The 18,667-nt window shown below is 41.8% G+C and overlaps 1 protein-coding gene across 5 annotated transcripts in view; it reads left to right on the forward strand.

The window, feature by feature from the left end:
* The window catches only part of CSMD3 (CUB and Sushi multiple domains 3), a 933,126-nt gene that overhangs the window by 887,379 nt on the left and 27,080 nt on the right, over positions 1-18,667 (forward strand). For all 5 annotated transcript variants that reach the window (XM_060243303.1, XM_060243304.1, XM_060243306.1 and 2 more), the window contains 3 exons: positions 3,063-3,174; positions 6,220-6,399; positions 11,561-11,626. In XM_060243303.1, coding sequence (XP_060099286.1) covers positions 3,063-3,174; positions 6,220-6,399; positions 11,561-11,626 — 358 coding nt within the window. The remainder of the gene's footprint in view (positions 1-3,062; positions 3,175-6,219; positions 6,400-11,560; positions 11,627-18,667) is intronic.

The raw sequence follows: 18,667 nt of genomic DNA on the forward strand, positions 1-18,667 counted from the left end.
CCTCTTGGGATGGTATGTCTGTGTTACTTTGAAGAAGTTGGCAGCAAATCATGAGTAGAGAGGCCAATCCCTCGCTTCACAGTCACCAGAAACGGGGGAGGGGGAAGGAGGGAAATGTACTGAGCACTTCGTTATTCCCTATGTGGAGATCGATTCTCATAGGGTATAATGGGGAATTGATCTGGAGGTTTTGGGGGCTCTGGGGGAGCTGTTTTTGAGGTAAAGGCACCAAATCTTCAGTATAGTATCTAGTGCCTCTCCCCAAAGTACCCCCCAAGTTTCAAAACGATTGGACCAGGGGGTCCAATTCTATAAGCCCCAAAAGAAGGTGGGGGCCTGCTAAGGTACCAAGGGGCTGGTGCCTGGGCAAGTTTGTTCCCTGTGATTGGGCGGCTGTGAAGGGAGTACATGCCTCCTGGGCAAGAGCAGCCCTTTTCTGAGCAAGAGCGAGTTTTACCTGGTGGGAAGAGCAAGTTTAAGCTACATTTGTGATACGCTGAGTCAGCGCATTGGGCCCTCTAGCCCAGGGGTGTCCAAACTTGCTTAACCCAAGAGCCACACAGAATAAACGTCAGATGTTTGAGAGCCACAAGGCATGAACGTCAGATGTTTCAGAGCTGCAGGGAGGGAGAGAAGGAAGAAAGGAAAGAAGATGGGGATGGGGGATGTAGAAAGAAAGCAACTTTAAATGCATTCTCCAAGCCACTGGCTAGCTTGGCGAAGTGATTTAAAGAGACAGATGCCTTTTCCAAGCCAACAGATGGAGTGGTGGAGGCTTCGAGAGCCACACAACATGTGTGAAAGAGCCAGAGTTTGCCCATTCCTGTTCTAGACCAGGCTTTCAGGCTGTCTCATTTTTTACCCTCCATTACCCAATAGTAGAAAGTGGAGCAATTAGGATGATTCTCGATATGTGAAAGAGGGATCCCTGCATGCAGAGGTTTGAAGAACTCAGTAGCGACATTTTATCGTGTATGTTTTAAATGGTTATCTTCCTTGGAGGCCTTGTGAGGGCAGAAAGGTGGGATACGAATTTTGTAAATAAAAAACAAATTCATCAATTTCTCTGGTGAGCTTCCCGTTTGGCAGTAGTCCCTTTACCACGACTCCAGCCCTGCAGTTATCCTGGTCTGTGGCTTCCAAAGCATCGTTGTTCATTTTGGCCCTGTCAGAACAAGCAATGGCGGATTTTGCTTAGTCGCCAAGTCCCTAAAGGTCCTTCTTTTGTCCCCTGGCACCTGTTTTTTTTGGCCACTGTGTGACACAGAGTGTTGGACTGGATAGGCCATTGGCTTGATCCAACATGGCTTCTCTTGTGTTGCTATATGGAGCAGAGGTCCACCAGTGGCTGTTAGCCGCAGCATATTGATGGAACTCTCAGCCTGCGGCAGTGATGTTCTGTATTCTTGGTACTTGGGGGGCGGGGGAACAGTGGGAGGGCTTCTAGTGTCCTGGCCCCACTGGTGGACCTCCTGATGGCACCTGAGGGGTTTTTTGGCCGCTGCGTGACACAGAGTGTTGGACTGGATGGGCCATTGGCCTGATCCAACATGGTTTTTCTTATATTCTTAAGGTGCCTCTATCCTTCATTATTTCCTATGGAAGGAAGATGCACACCCCTACCTTCCCCTGCCCCCCAAGGTGTCCCTGGCTGGCCTTCAGACATTATGGCCACCCTAGCTGGTGGACATGCAAATATATTCAATCTTTTTGGAAACAAATAATGCAACATATATTCCTTATTACAAATATAAACTTAGCTTTGAATCCCGAAACACTTCTCCTTAGCAAATGGTCAAATCCTACAAAAAACCATCAAAACACAGAAAGCATACATATGCATTCGTACAACAGTAGCAGCAAAGTGGATAGACAAAGCCCCACCAAATATCCTGGCTTGGCAACATCGATTATGGGAATATTTCATAATGAACAAAATATCTGTCCAATCCCAATTAGCACCAACAGAAAATTAGGACTCTCACTTAGGGTTGCCAAGTCCAATTAAAGAAAAATCTGGGGACTTTGGGGGTGGAGCCAGGAGACACTGGGGGTGGAGCCAGGAACAAGGGTGTGACAAGCATAATTGAACTCCAAGGGAGTTCTGGCCATCACATTTAAAGGGGCAGCACACCTTTTCAAATGCCTTTCTTCCATAGGAAATAATTAAGGATAGGGGCACCATCTTTTGGGGCTCATAGAATTGGACCCTCTGGTCCAATCGTTTTGAAACTTGGGGGGTATTTTGGGGAGAGGCACTAGATGCTATACTAAAAATCTGGTGCCTCTACCTCAAAAAATAGCCCCCCCAGGGCCCCCAATACACACGGATCAATTCCCTATTATTCCCTATGGGAATCATTCTCCATAGGGAATAATAGAGTGCCCAGTAGACATTTCCCTCCCCCCCCACACACTTTCTAAAGGGAGGGAGGGCCTCCATACCAGGGAATCCCCCTCCCTCTCTCACACACACACAAATACTTACTTGGTCTTCTTCCGGAGAACTGTGCCTGCTGAGAAAACGAAAGCAAAGAAGGGAGGGGCCGTTCTCCGAAGCCCTTCCTGTTTCCTCCTTCCTGCCCAGCCTTAAAGGGACAGGGATTTTACAAACTGCTCAGGAGCTCTACAACAGGAGCTCTATAGGTATGTTCTCCCCCCCTCCACCCCCCCCCCCCCCCGCTTCTCAATTTTTGAAGACCGGGAGATTAAGCTGGGAACCCAGAAGTCTCCCGCTAAAGCGGGGGGATTGGGAACCCTACTCTCACTTCATTGTTATATGGTTTCCTATAATTAGTTACCTGACAGGACATGAAATCCTCCCATGTAGATTGATACCTGGAGAGATGATGTACTTTTGGTTTTCTTTTGTTGTATTAGCTCCTGAAGGAAGGACTTAGTTATAAGTATAAGACTACCTTAGAATGTCGGTATGCTAGTACATTATGATGGTATAATGCTATATTTTGATGTAACTCTGAAATTGTAATAAAAGTTAAATTTAAAAAAAAAATCCCTTTGACCGAACTGGTTGGTCTGATTTATGATTTATGTTTCCATAGGTTGGAAATGTTGTGCAGTTTCAGTGTAAGAAAGGATACCTCCTTCAGGGCTCCACAACTCGCACTTGCCTTCCTGATCTTACGTGGAGTGGGATTCAGCCAGAATGCATACGTAAGTAACAAAAGGAGCACAAAATGCAAATCCCTAGAATGTGAGAGGTTTTTTTAAATCATGTATTTGGTTTTCTTATGATCTTTTATAAAGGCAATAGGGTTGTGATGTCTGAAAAAAAAGGCAGGTTTATTGCTTTCTTGATTATATGCATTATACTGGGGAGGAGGTTGTATTGTTTTAAAGTTTGTAATCCATTTTGAGTCTCAGCGCAAGGGGCAGAATATATAATGGAATAAAAAAAGTGAAATTTCTCACAGTTTTGCCATAGACTGCAGTTGACTCAGGCTTTGCATCAGATTTTGATTTTTAGACTGTATGATGCAGGTATCCAATTTCTTGTACATATCTCAGTTTTTGAAGTGTGAATTATTGAAATAGAATGAATACTAGACTGCAGAAGGCACACCCTGTTGGATGTCCATGTACCAAGGAGACACATATCTGTTTGAAACACAAATATTAGGCAAAAAAAGTCCCCTTTACATTTAATGTTTCTTCTTCTTACAACATAATTCTCATTCACTGAACAGTTGGGTGCATTCGTGTTTGGAATGGAAAATAAAATTCCTGCTTTCACAAAAATTGTGTCTTTTTTCCTATGAAGACATCTCTTAAGAGACATTTCTGAGTAGGGTTGGTGACCTCCAGGTGAGGCCTGGAGATTCTCTTGGAATTACAGTTTTTCTCTCCACTACAGAGATCAGTTTCCCTGAAAAAAATGGCAACTTTGGAAGGTGGACTCTATGGCATTGCATACTTGCTGAGCTCCTTTCCTCCCCCAAAATCCATTTTCACCAGATCCTGCCCCCAAATCTCCAGGAATTTCCCAAGCCAAAGTTTGCATCCCCATATCTGAGTCTTGTAGTACTAATTTATTTTGTTTATTTTGTTTGTTACTTGATTTGTTAACAAAAAAAAATGACATTAGCACAAATTCTCCTAACTGTCTCTCGTGCACTTGGACATCTCTAATTTTCTAGTACCTTTCCTAGATAAATCTCTGTCCATATTATTGCCTTTGCGGGTGGCATATTTGGGACACAGCTAAATTTTGCCTCTAGTACATGACTCTGCATACCAGTGTGCAGCCTACTATTTTGTTTGGCTGCCGTACAATCTGAACACTCACCCTCTAGCCTTTTAATTCAGCAAAGTAAAGGTAAAGGACTTTTACAGTGTGGTTTGCCATTGCCTTCCCAGTCATCTACAATTTGCCCTCAGCAAGCTGGGTACTCATTTTACTGAGTCAACCTGGAGCCAGCTACCTGAACCCAGCTTCCACCAGAATTGAACTCAGGTTGTGAGCAGAGCTTGGACTGCAGTATTGCAGCATACCAGTCTGTGCCACGGGTCAGGATATCATAAACTAGTACAGCATATAGCAGGCAAAGCACAGTGTTGGGCAATTAATAATCATAATGGAAAGTTTGGCTCAGCCGGTGATTGTGGTTATAAAAATATGGGTGTCGCAAACATGAACTTGTTTTCATAAGTGAAACAGGGGAGTGTATGTTAGTCTGTGTTTTAAAACAAGTGGGCATCAGCAAGAAACTTACAGAATGAACGCCAAACCGATTTCTCTAGCTTACAAAATACTATGAGGAGGACAAGAATCAAAAACACAGTTGAACCGGCAAACTCTTTAACATCTTTGGAAGTAAAAGGGTTTAGAAGAGCCTTTGCTCTGGCAAGGTGCTTTGCCTCCCTTCTGCTGTACTTGAAGTGAACTATAAGAACATTCCTTTCACAGAAAGGCTCTGTACTTGCCTGTTAAAGGAGGCTGAGACTACAGAGCACATGTTTTTCATATGCCTGTATTACAGACTGGCACGTTAGGAGGTCATCACCCTACTGATTGAAAAAAAATTGGGCCTTTCAGAAAAAAAAACCTAAACTTGAGTTCTTTGTATCTGATAGATACCCCAAGATTAACTATCAAGTCACCAGTTTCTGTATGGTGATACTCAGGTTACAGAAATTGTATGGTAGTTAGAAAATAGTTACTAGATTTTAGATGAAATTTTAAACTGTTTTTTTAATGCTTTAAGTATTTTAAAATCCTGGAAACTGTATTTTCCTTTTGTATGCTTGGTCTAAGGACCAATGACAACAAAATAACAAACTTGCAAAGAAGTTGCATCCCTTCCACCTCTTTGCTTCCTTGGCATGTCAGTGATGTCAGCACGGTGTCAGTTTAGCTAGTGGGCATCTTATCCTTTCTTGGTAGGGAAGAGTAATATTTAAAAAGACCTAACTCCCAAGGAGAGGAAAGGATTGCCACTGCAGAGGAGTGCCCATGAGCACCATTAATAGCCATCAACCATTGTGGAACATGCCAATGAAGCCTCCACATCATCCAGATTATGAATTCTAATGCCGCCATGTCTCCCTGGCATCACTTGACCCCTAGCCACTTACAAAAGAGGGGAGCAACAGAGTTCCTTCCAGTGCACAGAGGACATTGGTGCATCCATAACATGCCCTATGCCTACCAAACTCCTGGAGACTCTGCAAGTGCATGTCTGAATAGCAATGTTATGAGGAAGGAATTTTTTTTTTTAGAACTTCACTTCTTTAGATACAGCCAGCCATTGATTCCTCAAATCCAACAGATTATTGGAGTGCAGGGACAAATTGGGTTGAGAATGCTTTCTTTTTTTCTCTTTTAAAAGAGGGCTTTGTCTTTCATTACTCTGAAGATAAATCAGTCCACCTTGTTGTAACTTCAGCCCTTGCAAGGTTTTTTTATTTGGGTCTTTTTAAATCTGTTTGATGTTGCACACCACAGAGGGTGCCCTAACAGGAAGAATAGGAAGGTTTGGGAAGACATTGCATTTGAGCTATTACAGACTTCCTTCCTGTCCCTCCTTGTAATTTTTCTTTGATGAAAATGGAATTTATTAGAAACTGACTTCAGACTTGACACAAGGACATGTCATTTTGCAGTACAATTAGCACCTCAGATGGTTTTTTAATATTGTTGTTGTACTTCCACTTGTTTGTATTTTGAGTCATATAATATAAGCATGACTTTCATTTTAGCTCACAGCTGTAAACAGCCAGACTCTCCGGCTCATGTGAACGTTGAAGGAATGGATCTTCCCTCTCTTGGGTATACCCTGATGTATACCTGCCAACCAGGGTATTTCCTAGCAGGAGGATCCGAACATAGAGTCTGCAGATCTGATGGCACCTGGACAGGGAAGGTCCCTGTTTGTGAAGGTAAACCTCTTGCCTTTCATACTTGCTTTCTTAGGGCAGAATTTTGGTTTCATTTCATTTCATATATTCAACGCATACCCCACCCTAGCCCAAAATTGGCTCAGGATGGCTTATATCATAAAACCATTGAAGATAATACAAGAAAACAAATAGTATCAGCAATTAACAGCAAAGGACCCATGCCTCATGTCGGATAAGACAGCAAAGGCTCTGAGAGGGGCTATGGGCAGGGGAAGCTGGAATGATTTGGATGAGATGTGGAGTCAAAGCTGCTCCTGTTGTTCTTTCTCATACATATGCAGTATCTTTAACAACATAATAAATGATAAGATACTATTACCCTGTGTAGATAGATCCAAGTGGGCAGCCGTGTTGGTCTGAAGCAATAGAACAAAGCAGTAGACAAGTGCACCTTTAAGAGCAACTAAGCTTTATCCAGAATATAAGTTTTCATATGCTCTTAAGCAGACTTCATCAGACAAAATGCATATGAAAGCTTACATTCTGAATAAAACTTAGTTGGTCTTAAAGGTACACTTGTCTACTGCTTTGTTCTATCATTCTTTGTATTTGCCTGTTGCAACTATGCCAGGGGCATTGCTGCCATTCTTTTCAGACCTACTTCCAGCTGCTTATATACAGATATGTGTGTGTGTGTGTGTGTGTGTGTGTGTGTGTGTGTGTGTGTGTGTAAGCAGCTGAAAGTCAGGCAGGTTTGCTGAATTACAGAGACTGCCTGTGAGTCGTTAAGTATCATGGTTTAAATAGGATTTTAATCCAAGTTTCTACGACCTATATCAGTAGCGATATGATACAGAATCATAAGTTGGAAGGGACCTCCAGGGTCATCTAGTCCAACCCTCTACACAATGCAGGAAACTCACAGATACCTCCCCCTAAATTCACAGGATTCTCATTGCTGTCAGATGGCTATCTAGCCTCTGTTTAAAACCTCAAAGGAAGGAGATCCCACCACCTCCTGAGGAACCACTCTAATGGCCAGAAAGTTCTTCCTAATGTTGAGCCAAAAACTCTTTTGATTTAATTTCAACCCACTGGTTCCGGTCCTACCTTCTGGGGCCACAGAAAATAATTCCGCACCATCCTCTATATGACAGCCCTTCAAGTACTTGAAGATGGTGATCATATCACCTCTCAGCTGCCTCCTCTCCAGGCTAAACATGCCCAACTCCTTCATCCTTTCTTCATAGGACTTGGTCTCCAGACCCCTCACCATCTTCGTCACCCTCCTCTAGACCCGATCCAGCTTGTCTATATCCTTCTTAAATGTCAGAGGTCCCTTTGGGGGAGGGGCTGCAGCTTATTTGTAGAGCATCTCCTTGGCACGCAGGAGGTCCCAGGTTCAATTCTCAGCATCGCCAGCTAAAAGGATCAGGTGGTAGGTGATGTGAAAGATCAGTGCTTGAGACACTGGAGAGCTGCTGCCAGACTGAGTGTTCACATGAAGCTGCCTTCTACTGAGTCAGACCTTTAAGTTATCAAGGCCAATAATTTCTATATTGACTGGCATCAGCTCTCCAGCACCTTCGGTGGGGGCGCTTTCATATCACCTCCTACCAGATCCTTTTCAACTAGAGAAGTTGGGGTTGAACTTGGACCTTCTGCATGCAGAGCAGATGCTCTGAGCCACAGATACTCCTAGCCTACCTAGTCCAGACATTGCGTCTAGTATACCACACAGAGTCTCATAATAAAGTCTCTCAAGAAAGTTAACGTCCACCATTATGTACTAGGTGCAGTTTACATCTAATACAACATCCTTTTAAAAACCAGGAATTGAAGAGTTAACAGAGACAAACCTCTTTGGGTCCCCCCCCCCCGCTCTGTTTAGCCTGCTTCTCTGCAGGTCCTCTTACCCAGACATTGGACTGATTTTTGTTTTGTAAACTTTGGCATTTGTGAAGTAAATTAATTGGCAAGCAGGTAGCAAAAGAGAAGGGCCTTGTATTCTTATATTCAATCGCCCAAGACATTATCAAGAAGGGCCAGCTTTCAAAAAAAGTCTTCTCTGGCAGAGGTTTTTTTTTCTTTTGACCTTATTGATATGTGCTGAAAACCTGTAAAAGCTTTCAGAAGGAAATGTTGTTAGGAGAAAAAAGCAACGTGTTCCCTTGTTCTCCCTTGTTGTGGATGAAAACGGTTTTCACAGAAAAATGACTGTAAAGAAATAAAGAATTACATCGCTTTCATCTGTCTCATAGTGATTCAAGTTACAAAAGACAGCTCAGTAATAAGGATCCATACAGCAGCTATAAAGTTAGTTGGCCAACGACACACATACTTCTTTTCCATTTTATAGATTCATTTCTTTCCTGAAATATGTAACATTTGACAAGCCTAGAATGTAAGAAATAGTATAACCTAGGTTTGAAAAGGAATAGAGCTGACGAGATTTTCAGAAGCCTCTTAATCTGTATTCCTAAACCCTAGCATCCTGACCTTGATGGCCTGTGTTAGCCTGATCTCAGAGAAACTAAGCAGGATTGGACCTGGTTAGTACTTGGATGGGAGATACCCAGGGCTTTTTTTTGAGCAGGAACGCAGTTCTAGCTGGCTTGGTGTCAGGGAGTGTGGCCTAATATGCAAATGCATTCCTGCTGGCCTTTTTCTACAAAAAAGCCCTGGAGATCACCAAAGAAGTCCAAGGTTGCTATGCAAATGTAGGCAGTGGGCAATGGCCAAACCACCTCTGACTCTTGCTTGGAGGTTATTAATTGAAAACCCCATGGGGTCCTCTTAATTTGACTGCGACTTAACAGTGCTTTGCACCCACCAAAAGTATATCATCCTATGTGCTGACTGTTTCCCACAGAAGGAAACCTGTAATTCTAAATGAATGTACAGGAATTTCACGCAACTACAATTCCTAGAATACCTGGAGGCCCAAGTAGCTTCTACTGCCAAGTCAGCTTTCCACCATCTATGGATGGTGAGGCAGTTGGTCCCTTTTCTCAGATGCAACGACTTTGCAACTGTGATCCATGCTATGGTCACCTCAAGGCTGGATTACTGTACATCTACATGGGGCTGCCCTTGTCCCAAATCTGGCATCTTCAGCTAGTGCAGAACGCCGCCACCAGGCTGTTAGTGGGAGTTCCTTTACGGAAACACATTCAGCCTGTGCTGAAAGTGCTGCACTGGCTACCAGTAATGTACCGGATTCGCTTCAAGGTGCTGGTTTTAACCTTTAAAGCCCTATATGACCAGGGTCCTGCGTACCTTAGGGACCGCCTTTCCCCGTATATGCCCCAGTGAGCACTTCGGTCTGGGTCTCAAAACCTGTTGACAGTCCCCAGCGTTAGGGAAGTTAGGCTTCAGTCAACCAAAGTCAGGGCATTTTCTGCAGCTGCACCTAACTGGTGGAATGAGCTGCCAGAGGATGTTAGGGCCCTGCGAGAGCTTCCACAGTTTCGCAGGGCCTGTAAAACAGCGCTCTTCCACCTTGCTTTCCCATAAGGACAACCTACAGCAACGGATTAGGCCTATAAACCGGAACTTACTATCATTCTGGACTTCCTACCAAGCTATGGCTGTTTGGGGTCCCTTGGAACATCTAAGTTTGACTATCCAGCTATACTTCTACCATCGAAACTTAATTACATCATGAATTATTGTATTAGCATCTACTGTTATATTGTTTTAAAACTGATATTTTAATATTGTTTTTATGTTTTATGTATTAATGTTTTATCTTGTTGGTCATTCTGACCCTAACCTGTGAGAAGCCTGAGCCTGCCTTTGGCGGGGAGCGCGGGATATAAAATAATATATATTTTAGAGAACAGTATATATATTACTGTTCTCCTTAGTCCAATTGCGATTGAACCAATGCAACATAAGATATCCACATGCTTGGAGCCAGGCTCCAGGAGCCCACCAAAAGAACATGAAGGAGTCCAAAATTACCTCCTCCCCAAATGGAAATAGAACTTTTTTTTACAGTCCAGTCTTTCAATATCAGGGAGTCTCAAGCTGTTAATGATAGGATTTTTGGAGGTTATTCATTCATAGAATTGCTGTGGGTCAGAAGTGATTTGATGGGACTTAATACACAAACAACTAAGTCACTCTGCTGTTTCCCTGTCTACTTCCGTTTCTTCAAAGGGGGCAATGATGTGAAAGGCAGGTCTGTTTCTCAGATTTTTTTTAGGTGTGAAGCCTCCACAAAAATGAAGGTCCCAGTAGAAAGATCTCAAGGAACTGTACTTTGCCAAGGATTCTGATTCCTAAGCAAAGACCTAAAAAACTGCATTTCCATGATGCCTTTGTGTTGGAAAAGTTTTCCGGCATAAAGAGCTTCCTTCTTTGGCATGTGCCTCTTCATTGCAGCAGCTTGAAGGTAAATTTAAAGGCAAAGCTGGGGAGGAAGGAAGCCAGTTATAGAGAAAGTTAGGGCCAGGTTGTGCTGACAGGAAATATTTGTTCCAAATACTTGGTCCAAGTTCAATCTTTTCCCCCTCTATATATTTTCCCTCTGTAAATTCTCTGAAAAACCACAGAAAGAATCAGGGCTTTTTTTTGAGTAAGAATGCACAGGAATGCAATTCCGGTTGGCTTGGCATCAGGGGGTGTGGCCTGATATGCAAATGAATCCCTGCTGAGCTTTTTCTACAAAAAGCCCTGTGTGAAACAATGGTGCTGTCAAGGGGTGTGGCTTAATATGCAAATGCATTCCTGCTGGACTTCTTATACAAAGAAAGCCCTGGAAAGAACAATACCATTCATCCTAAATATTGAGTGAGGGAGTTATCTCTAGTTCTTAAAGTGCAGTCAGAGTTGATCTAGTGTAAATTCAGCTGTGATTGCACACACTAAATAATGCACTTTTAATCTACTTTCAATGCACTTTCCAACTGCATTTTGCCAATTCACACAGTAAAATCCAGTTGGAAAGTGCATTGCAATTGCATTATTTCAGTGTATGTTATTGCTGCCTTCATTAACTTTAGAGTTTACACTGAAAAAAAACTCTGCATATGATTTCAGTGTCAAAGCATTATTCAAGATAAGTGTACCTTTAATAGTATCAAGTATAGGTGTCACTGTGCATGTAATATTTGTGCTTGTATATTATGTAAAAGATTAAAATGGTTTTGTTAATATATCCTAGCTCATTTGTTGGTGTTACTTATATCAACAGCTGGTTCCAAAATATTGGTGAAAGACCCTAGACCAGCTTTGGGAACACCCAGTCCCAAATTAAATGGTGAGTACATTGATTTCATAAACCTATGATAGTTAAAGAAACAAAAACACTAAAATCCAAATCACAAAAAGAGGCAGCAGAAATCTACACGAATCAACAAATATGGAACTATGAAGATGAGGTTAAACTGATATGTGATAAAATAGAGTAAGAAACAAAATAAGAAAGTGGACAACTCTGAGATGCAGTGAAGAATGAATGTAACATCATAAAGGAACTCCACCCCCCAAGGTATGCACTGTTGATATCTTAAACTGCCTTATATTTAATAATTCTATAATTGTATAAGACAGGAAGAAACCTATTGCTGCTGGCAAAGATGTGGCCAACTGTATGGTTTGGAACATTTGATGGAAATATATAAGCATTTGGAATCATGTGATATGTTTTATTACTAGTTACTCTTTTCTCATTAAATCCAGTAGTGTACCCCTAAGGATCCAATCACAAGCACTAATTGACAATATCCAGACTATTAAGAGCTAGGAACTGGGAAAACACAGCAGTGTGGAAGAAATATAAAAAAACAACACTATGGCAGAAAATCTAAAGTAGTTGAAATTACGTATTTTAATTGAAAGAGCCTAAAGGCTACTAAAGTAAATTAAAATTAGGAGCCATGCTAGTCTGTCTGTAGCAGTAGAAAAGAGTAAGCGTCCATTAGCCCCTTAAAGACTAACACAATTTGTGGTAGAATACGAGCTTTCTTGAGTCACTGCTTCAGACACAGCTAGAATGTGAATCCAATTTAGCATTGGTAACGAAACAGGAAACCTATGTCTGGATTCAATCCAGGTGGATGCATTGTCTTGAGCTTCATTATCAGTTGCTGATTTCTCCTTGCCTACTACCTCTCTGTTTATCACACCTAATCCAAGTTGTCATTTGGTATCTGAAATCATTCTGCTTTCCAATAAACAGGACAGATAAAGTAAGTTAATACCAAGTTGTAAGCATATCATGAAGAGCATGTATCACTATTTCTGTATTGTCCGTCATTGCATTCAAGGCACTTTACATTTCAAATAGTTCCCTAAAAAAGATTCACACATACGCACACAAATGGAAATGGAGAAGGAATAGGAAGACAATCATATTCAATTTCCAGTACTTAGATAATTTTTTACACAATAACCCAAGTAGTATGGCCACTGCAGGAAAAAGTTCTTGGAGAACAGGAGTCAGGTAGTTCCAGCTAGGTCAGTGGGAGGGACCTCACTGTCTCACCTCTTCCTCTGACACAGCCAGGAAGAGGGAGTCATGTGTTGGATTACTGATGGAAATGAGCTTAAGTCTCCAAGCAAAAATAGCAATTCAAAGAATGTGGTCGTTGCAGCTAAATGTCTTCTAGCAAGAACATGAGAAACAATTCAAATAAATCCTTCACGTGGCTAGGAGCTTATTCTTTGAGTAAGGAAAATATTTAAAATAAATTAGGCAAATTATGGATGTCAGGTGGTGGACGTTTGTAGCTTAGTATGGGAGAAACAGAAATATTTGACACTGCAATGATTATTGAAAAACTTGTTTCAGTCTCACTTGTGATGGTCATATACTATGGTTTTTATATGTGTGCTGTTGCTTGTTTAATTTGCAAAGAAACCGAAGCATCAGTTTCGAAAACCTCAACTCCTGCTTGCTTGGGGGATAAGGTATGATGCAACAAGCTTATAAGGTTATAGGTTTGTCCAACCAAATTGGAGGGAGGAAGACATGCGCTAGGGAAGGTGTCAACTTCTCTTTTGTACTCTTTGGAGATGCCAGAGCATCTGTTTTCTGGGTCGCCGAAGAAGTACAAAGTTTATGCCACCCATAACAGGACTGGAGAAGCCTTAACCTTCCCCTGCCTAATCATCCTCATTTACATCCCCACCACCACCACATACACCATTGCTTTTAAATGTATTTTTAGATGTGACAACCTAGCAAGCCTAATTTGAGAGGAGAATGCCCTTGGGTGAGCATTTGCAGAAGACGTTTGGTGGTTATGGAAAGGGATCATACTTCCTTCTTGCACATCTGCCATTTTTAAATGCCGCCTCTCCTACTTCACATTTGTTGAAATATCATGCAGTTCTGCCCCAAAGAGCTAGGAAGTCAAAAGATTCTGTTACATATGTGGAGCCAGTTTTATCTGGGCGCACAAATGAATCAGAATTGGCGAGAAAGCACAAATTATAGGCAAGAACCAGGCGCAAACTTGTGGGTGGTATCTGAAATCATTCTAGCATATTTCTGTTAGTCCCTAGCTTTACATAACCTGGCAAGATATTTTTTAAAAGTACACCCTAAACCTAAACCTATTTGACACCTTTCAGTACAGTCTCTGGGAAGCTGTAAATAGTCTATGCTTGTTTCCTGTCAGTAAATGTGGACCTATCACCAAATGTTGCCAAATGTGACCCAAGATAAAAGTTTGCAAGCTTAATTAATGTTAAAAGTAATTAAATTAAGGCACAAATTATCCTTTTGTTGCAAATTCCATCCATATGTGCATTTTACACATTTCTGGAGTTTGGTTTGTGATACTATAAGACATAAGGGAGATGTATACAGCATATGGATTATGAATTCATTTTTTTAAAGTTTAGCAAAACTCCTTTCTCTGTTGTGTTTCTAGAAGAGCAAAGGAACATTGCATTTATTTGTCTTAAGGGAGGTTTATCGATTTTAGGGTTGCTTCACACATTCACCTAGTACAACAACAAATACCCATTTGTGGAAGCATCAGTTGCCTATTTACCCGCATGTGGCACAATTTGCCCCTAGATAATCCTTTAGATAAGATGCCAGACTGGTACAAATGAAAAGGGAGGGAACCAGGAATATCTAGGCCAGCTGAATAAGACCTGATCTGAGCATTTTTGCAGATAATGCAAAACCTGGACCTGGCCAGAGATGTGAGCCTTCAGTTCAAGCTAAAGGACACTTAGACTGTGTCGTTTTGTGCACCATGCTGTTGAGAGTGTTTGCCACCTTGGGACATTCTTAGGGATGCCAAGTACAATTCAAGAAACATCTGGGGACTTTGGGGGTGGAACCAAAAGACATGGGGTGGAGCCAGGAGCAAGGTTGTGACAAGCCTGACTGAACTTCAAAGGGAGTTCTGGCCATCACATTTAAAGGGACCACACGCCTTTTAAATACCTTCCCTCCGTTGGAAATAATGAAGGATAGGGGCACCTTTGGGGGCTCGTAGGATTGGACCTCCTGGTCCAATCTTTTTGAAACTTGGAGAGTGTTTTAAGGAGAGCCATTGGATGCTGTGCTGGAAATTTAGTGCCTCTACTTCAAAAACCAGACCCCCCAAAGTCCCAGATACCCACAGATCAATTCTCCATTGTACCCTATGGGAATCAGTCTCCATAGGAAATAATGGAGTGCCCAGCAGACATTTCCCTCCCCCCTCCCTGCTTTCTGATGACCCTGAAGCATGGGGAGGGCCAGCAAACTGGGGGATCCCCTGCAGCCACCTGGGGATTGGCAACCCTAGACATTCTTGTGCTCATTATCTGTTTGAAGATTTTTTTTTACTGGAAGCTTGTTGGATGAATATATATTTTTGTATATTGCATTTTAAAAACATGTTTATATCATTCCCTAAACTGGTTTGAGGCTCTGCTATGGGAGAAATGTGGGTAGTTGAGCCTTAGGAGAGCTAAACTGAGACTGGTATGTTTTTTTCCTCTACGGAGTTAATTGCTATAGAGGACAAATATCTGGACACTGACATTTGTGAAATGCTGTATGTTTATTCTGTTTGAGATTGTTGAGAAACCAGTTGGCTTTCTCTAATACCCTTAGGCACTGTTGGACACAGTTGTTCAGATTCTTTGTGACATTCTTACAAGTAAGCCAAAAATTGTCAACAATTTTTGTTATATCTTTTTTTCTCCTTCTTGGATTCTTAGATAATGATATCGAAATCCTTCACCCTTTCTATGTCAGTCATAATTTGGGCTATGCGGAAAGCAGGTTTTTTTTTCACTTTTTGAGAATATTTGCAGCAACAGTAAAAAAAAAAGTCACCCTTTCAGCAATTGAGGGCACTGCAATGAAAAAGCGTCTACTAATGTGTTCACTTTGGGTCCACATTGGGGAGAAAGGCATGATATAAATGAAATAAATACATACAAATCAGAATGAGCTTAATTGATGATCTCATGCATCCTGTCCAAGAAACAACTGTCTTTTGCTTGTCAAATCTGATTGGCTCCGTAGCACAATGTTGTAATAACTTTTCATATGTGATTCCCAATTGGCTGTGATCCCATAGCAAAGAAGAAAGAAGCTCTAACAAAGGAGGAAATGGTGTGGAAACAATTTGAGGAACGATGGCTGCAAACTGGTGTGAAAAGGGCAAACATTCTCAAGGAACTTAGAGAATATTTCAGACATCTCAAAAACTCAGCTTTCACTCAGAAATAGGCAACCAAGCCTTCATTTTAATTCTCGGCCTCCTCTTCAAATCATTTGGCTCCATTTTACCATGATTCTGGGAATGCTGAAATATATCTCCTGGTATCCCACCTTCCACAATAGTTAGATCTCAAATCAGGACTAATTGCATCACTAATATCATCAAATTCCAGAGTCCAAGAAAGTTCTGTTTTGCAAGTCACCAAATATACAACCTCATGGAACCTTTAAATATTTTTATTTCTGTAGCATGGTCCTTAGAGCTTGTGAAATCAAATAGCATCTTATTCACAAGCCATAGTCTTCCCATAGAAACAAAACATGGAAATGCTCTCCCCCCCCCTTTTCTAGTGGCTCTAGCACTGGGATCCTGTATCCCTGCTCAGCAACTGGTTTTAACAGGGCCAGATTTTCAAGCAAAGCACAGGCCACAAGTTCAGTAGCATTGCCTCTGCCCTCTCATTCCCATACAAGCCATATTGGTTCCATAGTGGAATTTCCTGCATTGACATTTTTAAAATTATGCATTATGTGACATTTTCTTCAGTAGATTTTTCCTCACCAGCTGCAAATCTGAGGTTTTCTTCTTCTTCCTCCCTTTCATTTTTGGAATCCCCAGTTTTAGCAAGATCTGAAAATGCATGGTAAGAAGGAGAAAACTTTGGATGTGTGCCTGGTGATGAAAAATCTACTGTAGAAAATTTCGCATAATGTGCAGCTTTAAAACCGCCAACATGGAGAATTTCACTACTGTAGAAATGGTCAGTGTGTGAACAGCAACAGAGGCTTTAATAAGGACTTTTCCACAGGACATTTCATCTGTTACCATCTCCTGTGTCTTAACTCATGCACAGAAGCATGAGTTGTATCATATGGGGAGGCTTCTGCAAAAAGCTTCCATGCTAATCTAGAATGGACTCAAAGATTACTTTTGTCTCATGGTAAAAAAAAAAAAAAGCATAACAGGGTATGGACCGAAGTGCGGGGGGGGGGTAATACTGACAGCCAGATGGAAAGAAATTCTTTGGAGCATTTGCTGTACAAGCCAATGGTTACACTGCAATGGGTTAACCAAAGGCCTAGCCAAATAGGAGTCAAATTACTAGCTTTCTTTTTCACTGCCACTAGGGCATTTGTGTTGCTTTTGTAGTGGAGCCTTCATGCAGGTACATGATCTAGCCAAAGTTAAGTGACTTTAAGCCCCATTAAATGTATGCTTATCGCACTCGAAAATTCCTGGGATCTAGCAGTGTTCATTATTGGTTGCATCCTTCTCCTTGTTTTTACAGTACTGAGAAGTGATTTTGCATTTTATTATGCAGCTGAGTATGCAGTTGGCAGTGTCACTACTATTCAGCATGATGAATTATGTACATATAAAGTATAATGCAATAACCCATCATTTAGCTATCATTTTTCATCCAAGTGTGGTTATTCCAAAACATCAGAACACTAAATATAGACATAAAGGAAGAAAGGAATGCCAAGACAGACAGAGGATGGCTGGGTGTTAACGACTGATAAGAGTCCAGTGCCATTTCCCCCCAGGATGTCCACAACTTGAGACAAAAGATATGTCCTGGAGCTTTGCACTTCCTGAGTGCCTGTGGGCCCAATTTGCATTGGAACCGTGAGTAAAGACTGCTTAGACCAGTGTTCCCTCTAAGCTGAGTGTGAGCTAGCTCACAGTTTTTAAGCCTCTGACTCACACATTTTTGTCTTAGCTCAGGAGAGATGGCCCCAGAGCAAACTTATTTCTGCAGTAGCCAAAACACTCACTCACAACTGTAATGCCAGTACCCCACAAAGTAGAATTTTTGCTCACAAGATTACAGTTTAGAGGGAGCATTGGCTTAGACCTTCCCCCCCCCATGTTGTTGTCATAACTGAACCACTGCTGAGGAGCTATTTTGGGGAAATGTAACATGTATACCATCAGTATATGTGGAACCACCAAATAGCTCCCCAAGGCCATTGCAGGTCAAGAAAATGACACTTGTATTTATTTACCTCATTTATACCTCTTTTTTCCTCCCCAATGGGCACCTAAAGCAGTTTACATCATTTTCTTGATCTCAGTTGTATTCTCATCTCACAGTAATAGCCCTGTGAGGTATGTTAGGCTAAGACTGTGCGACTGGTCAGGGTCACCTAGCAAGCTTTCCTGGCAGAGGAGGGATTCAAACTTGGTTTCCCAGATCCTAGGTTGACACTCTAAACAATCTCCTATTCCCTGCATGCCACAATCCTAATCTGAATGAAGCCCATGCAAGACTGGGAAGCACAGAACTCCAGACATATCCCTCAGTTTGAGCCATGCACAGTCCCAGAAAAAAAACTTAACATGAACGTGAGCTGAGAGTCTCTCCTAGGGGTTTTTTGGTCAAATTAATAGAATGAATGTAGTATGAGTGTGGATGATTGGGGGACACAGAAAATGGAACAGAGGGGAAGGGCAGTATATATTGTGTTCATGTGACAAAGGCCTATAAAAAGGAAATTAACAAGAAGGCAGCCAGATGCAAAAAGTGTTGTCCTAGTTTTCTGGCTCTCTGCTCAGATTGCAGCACATGAGCAAAGTCAGTCTCTTCCCCCCTCCCCCCTTGTTCCGCTTGCCCACTT

The sequence above is a fragment of the Heteronotia binoei genome, chromosome 7 (assembly GCF_032191835.1).
Source record: "Heteronotia binoei isolate CCM8104 ecotype False Entrance Well chromosome 7, APGP_CSIRO_Hbin_v1, whole genome shotgun sequence".
NCBI classification, from domain to species: Eukaryota; Metazoa; Chordata; class Lepidosauria; order Squamata; family Gekkonidae; genus Heteronotia; species Heteronotia binoei.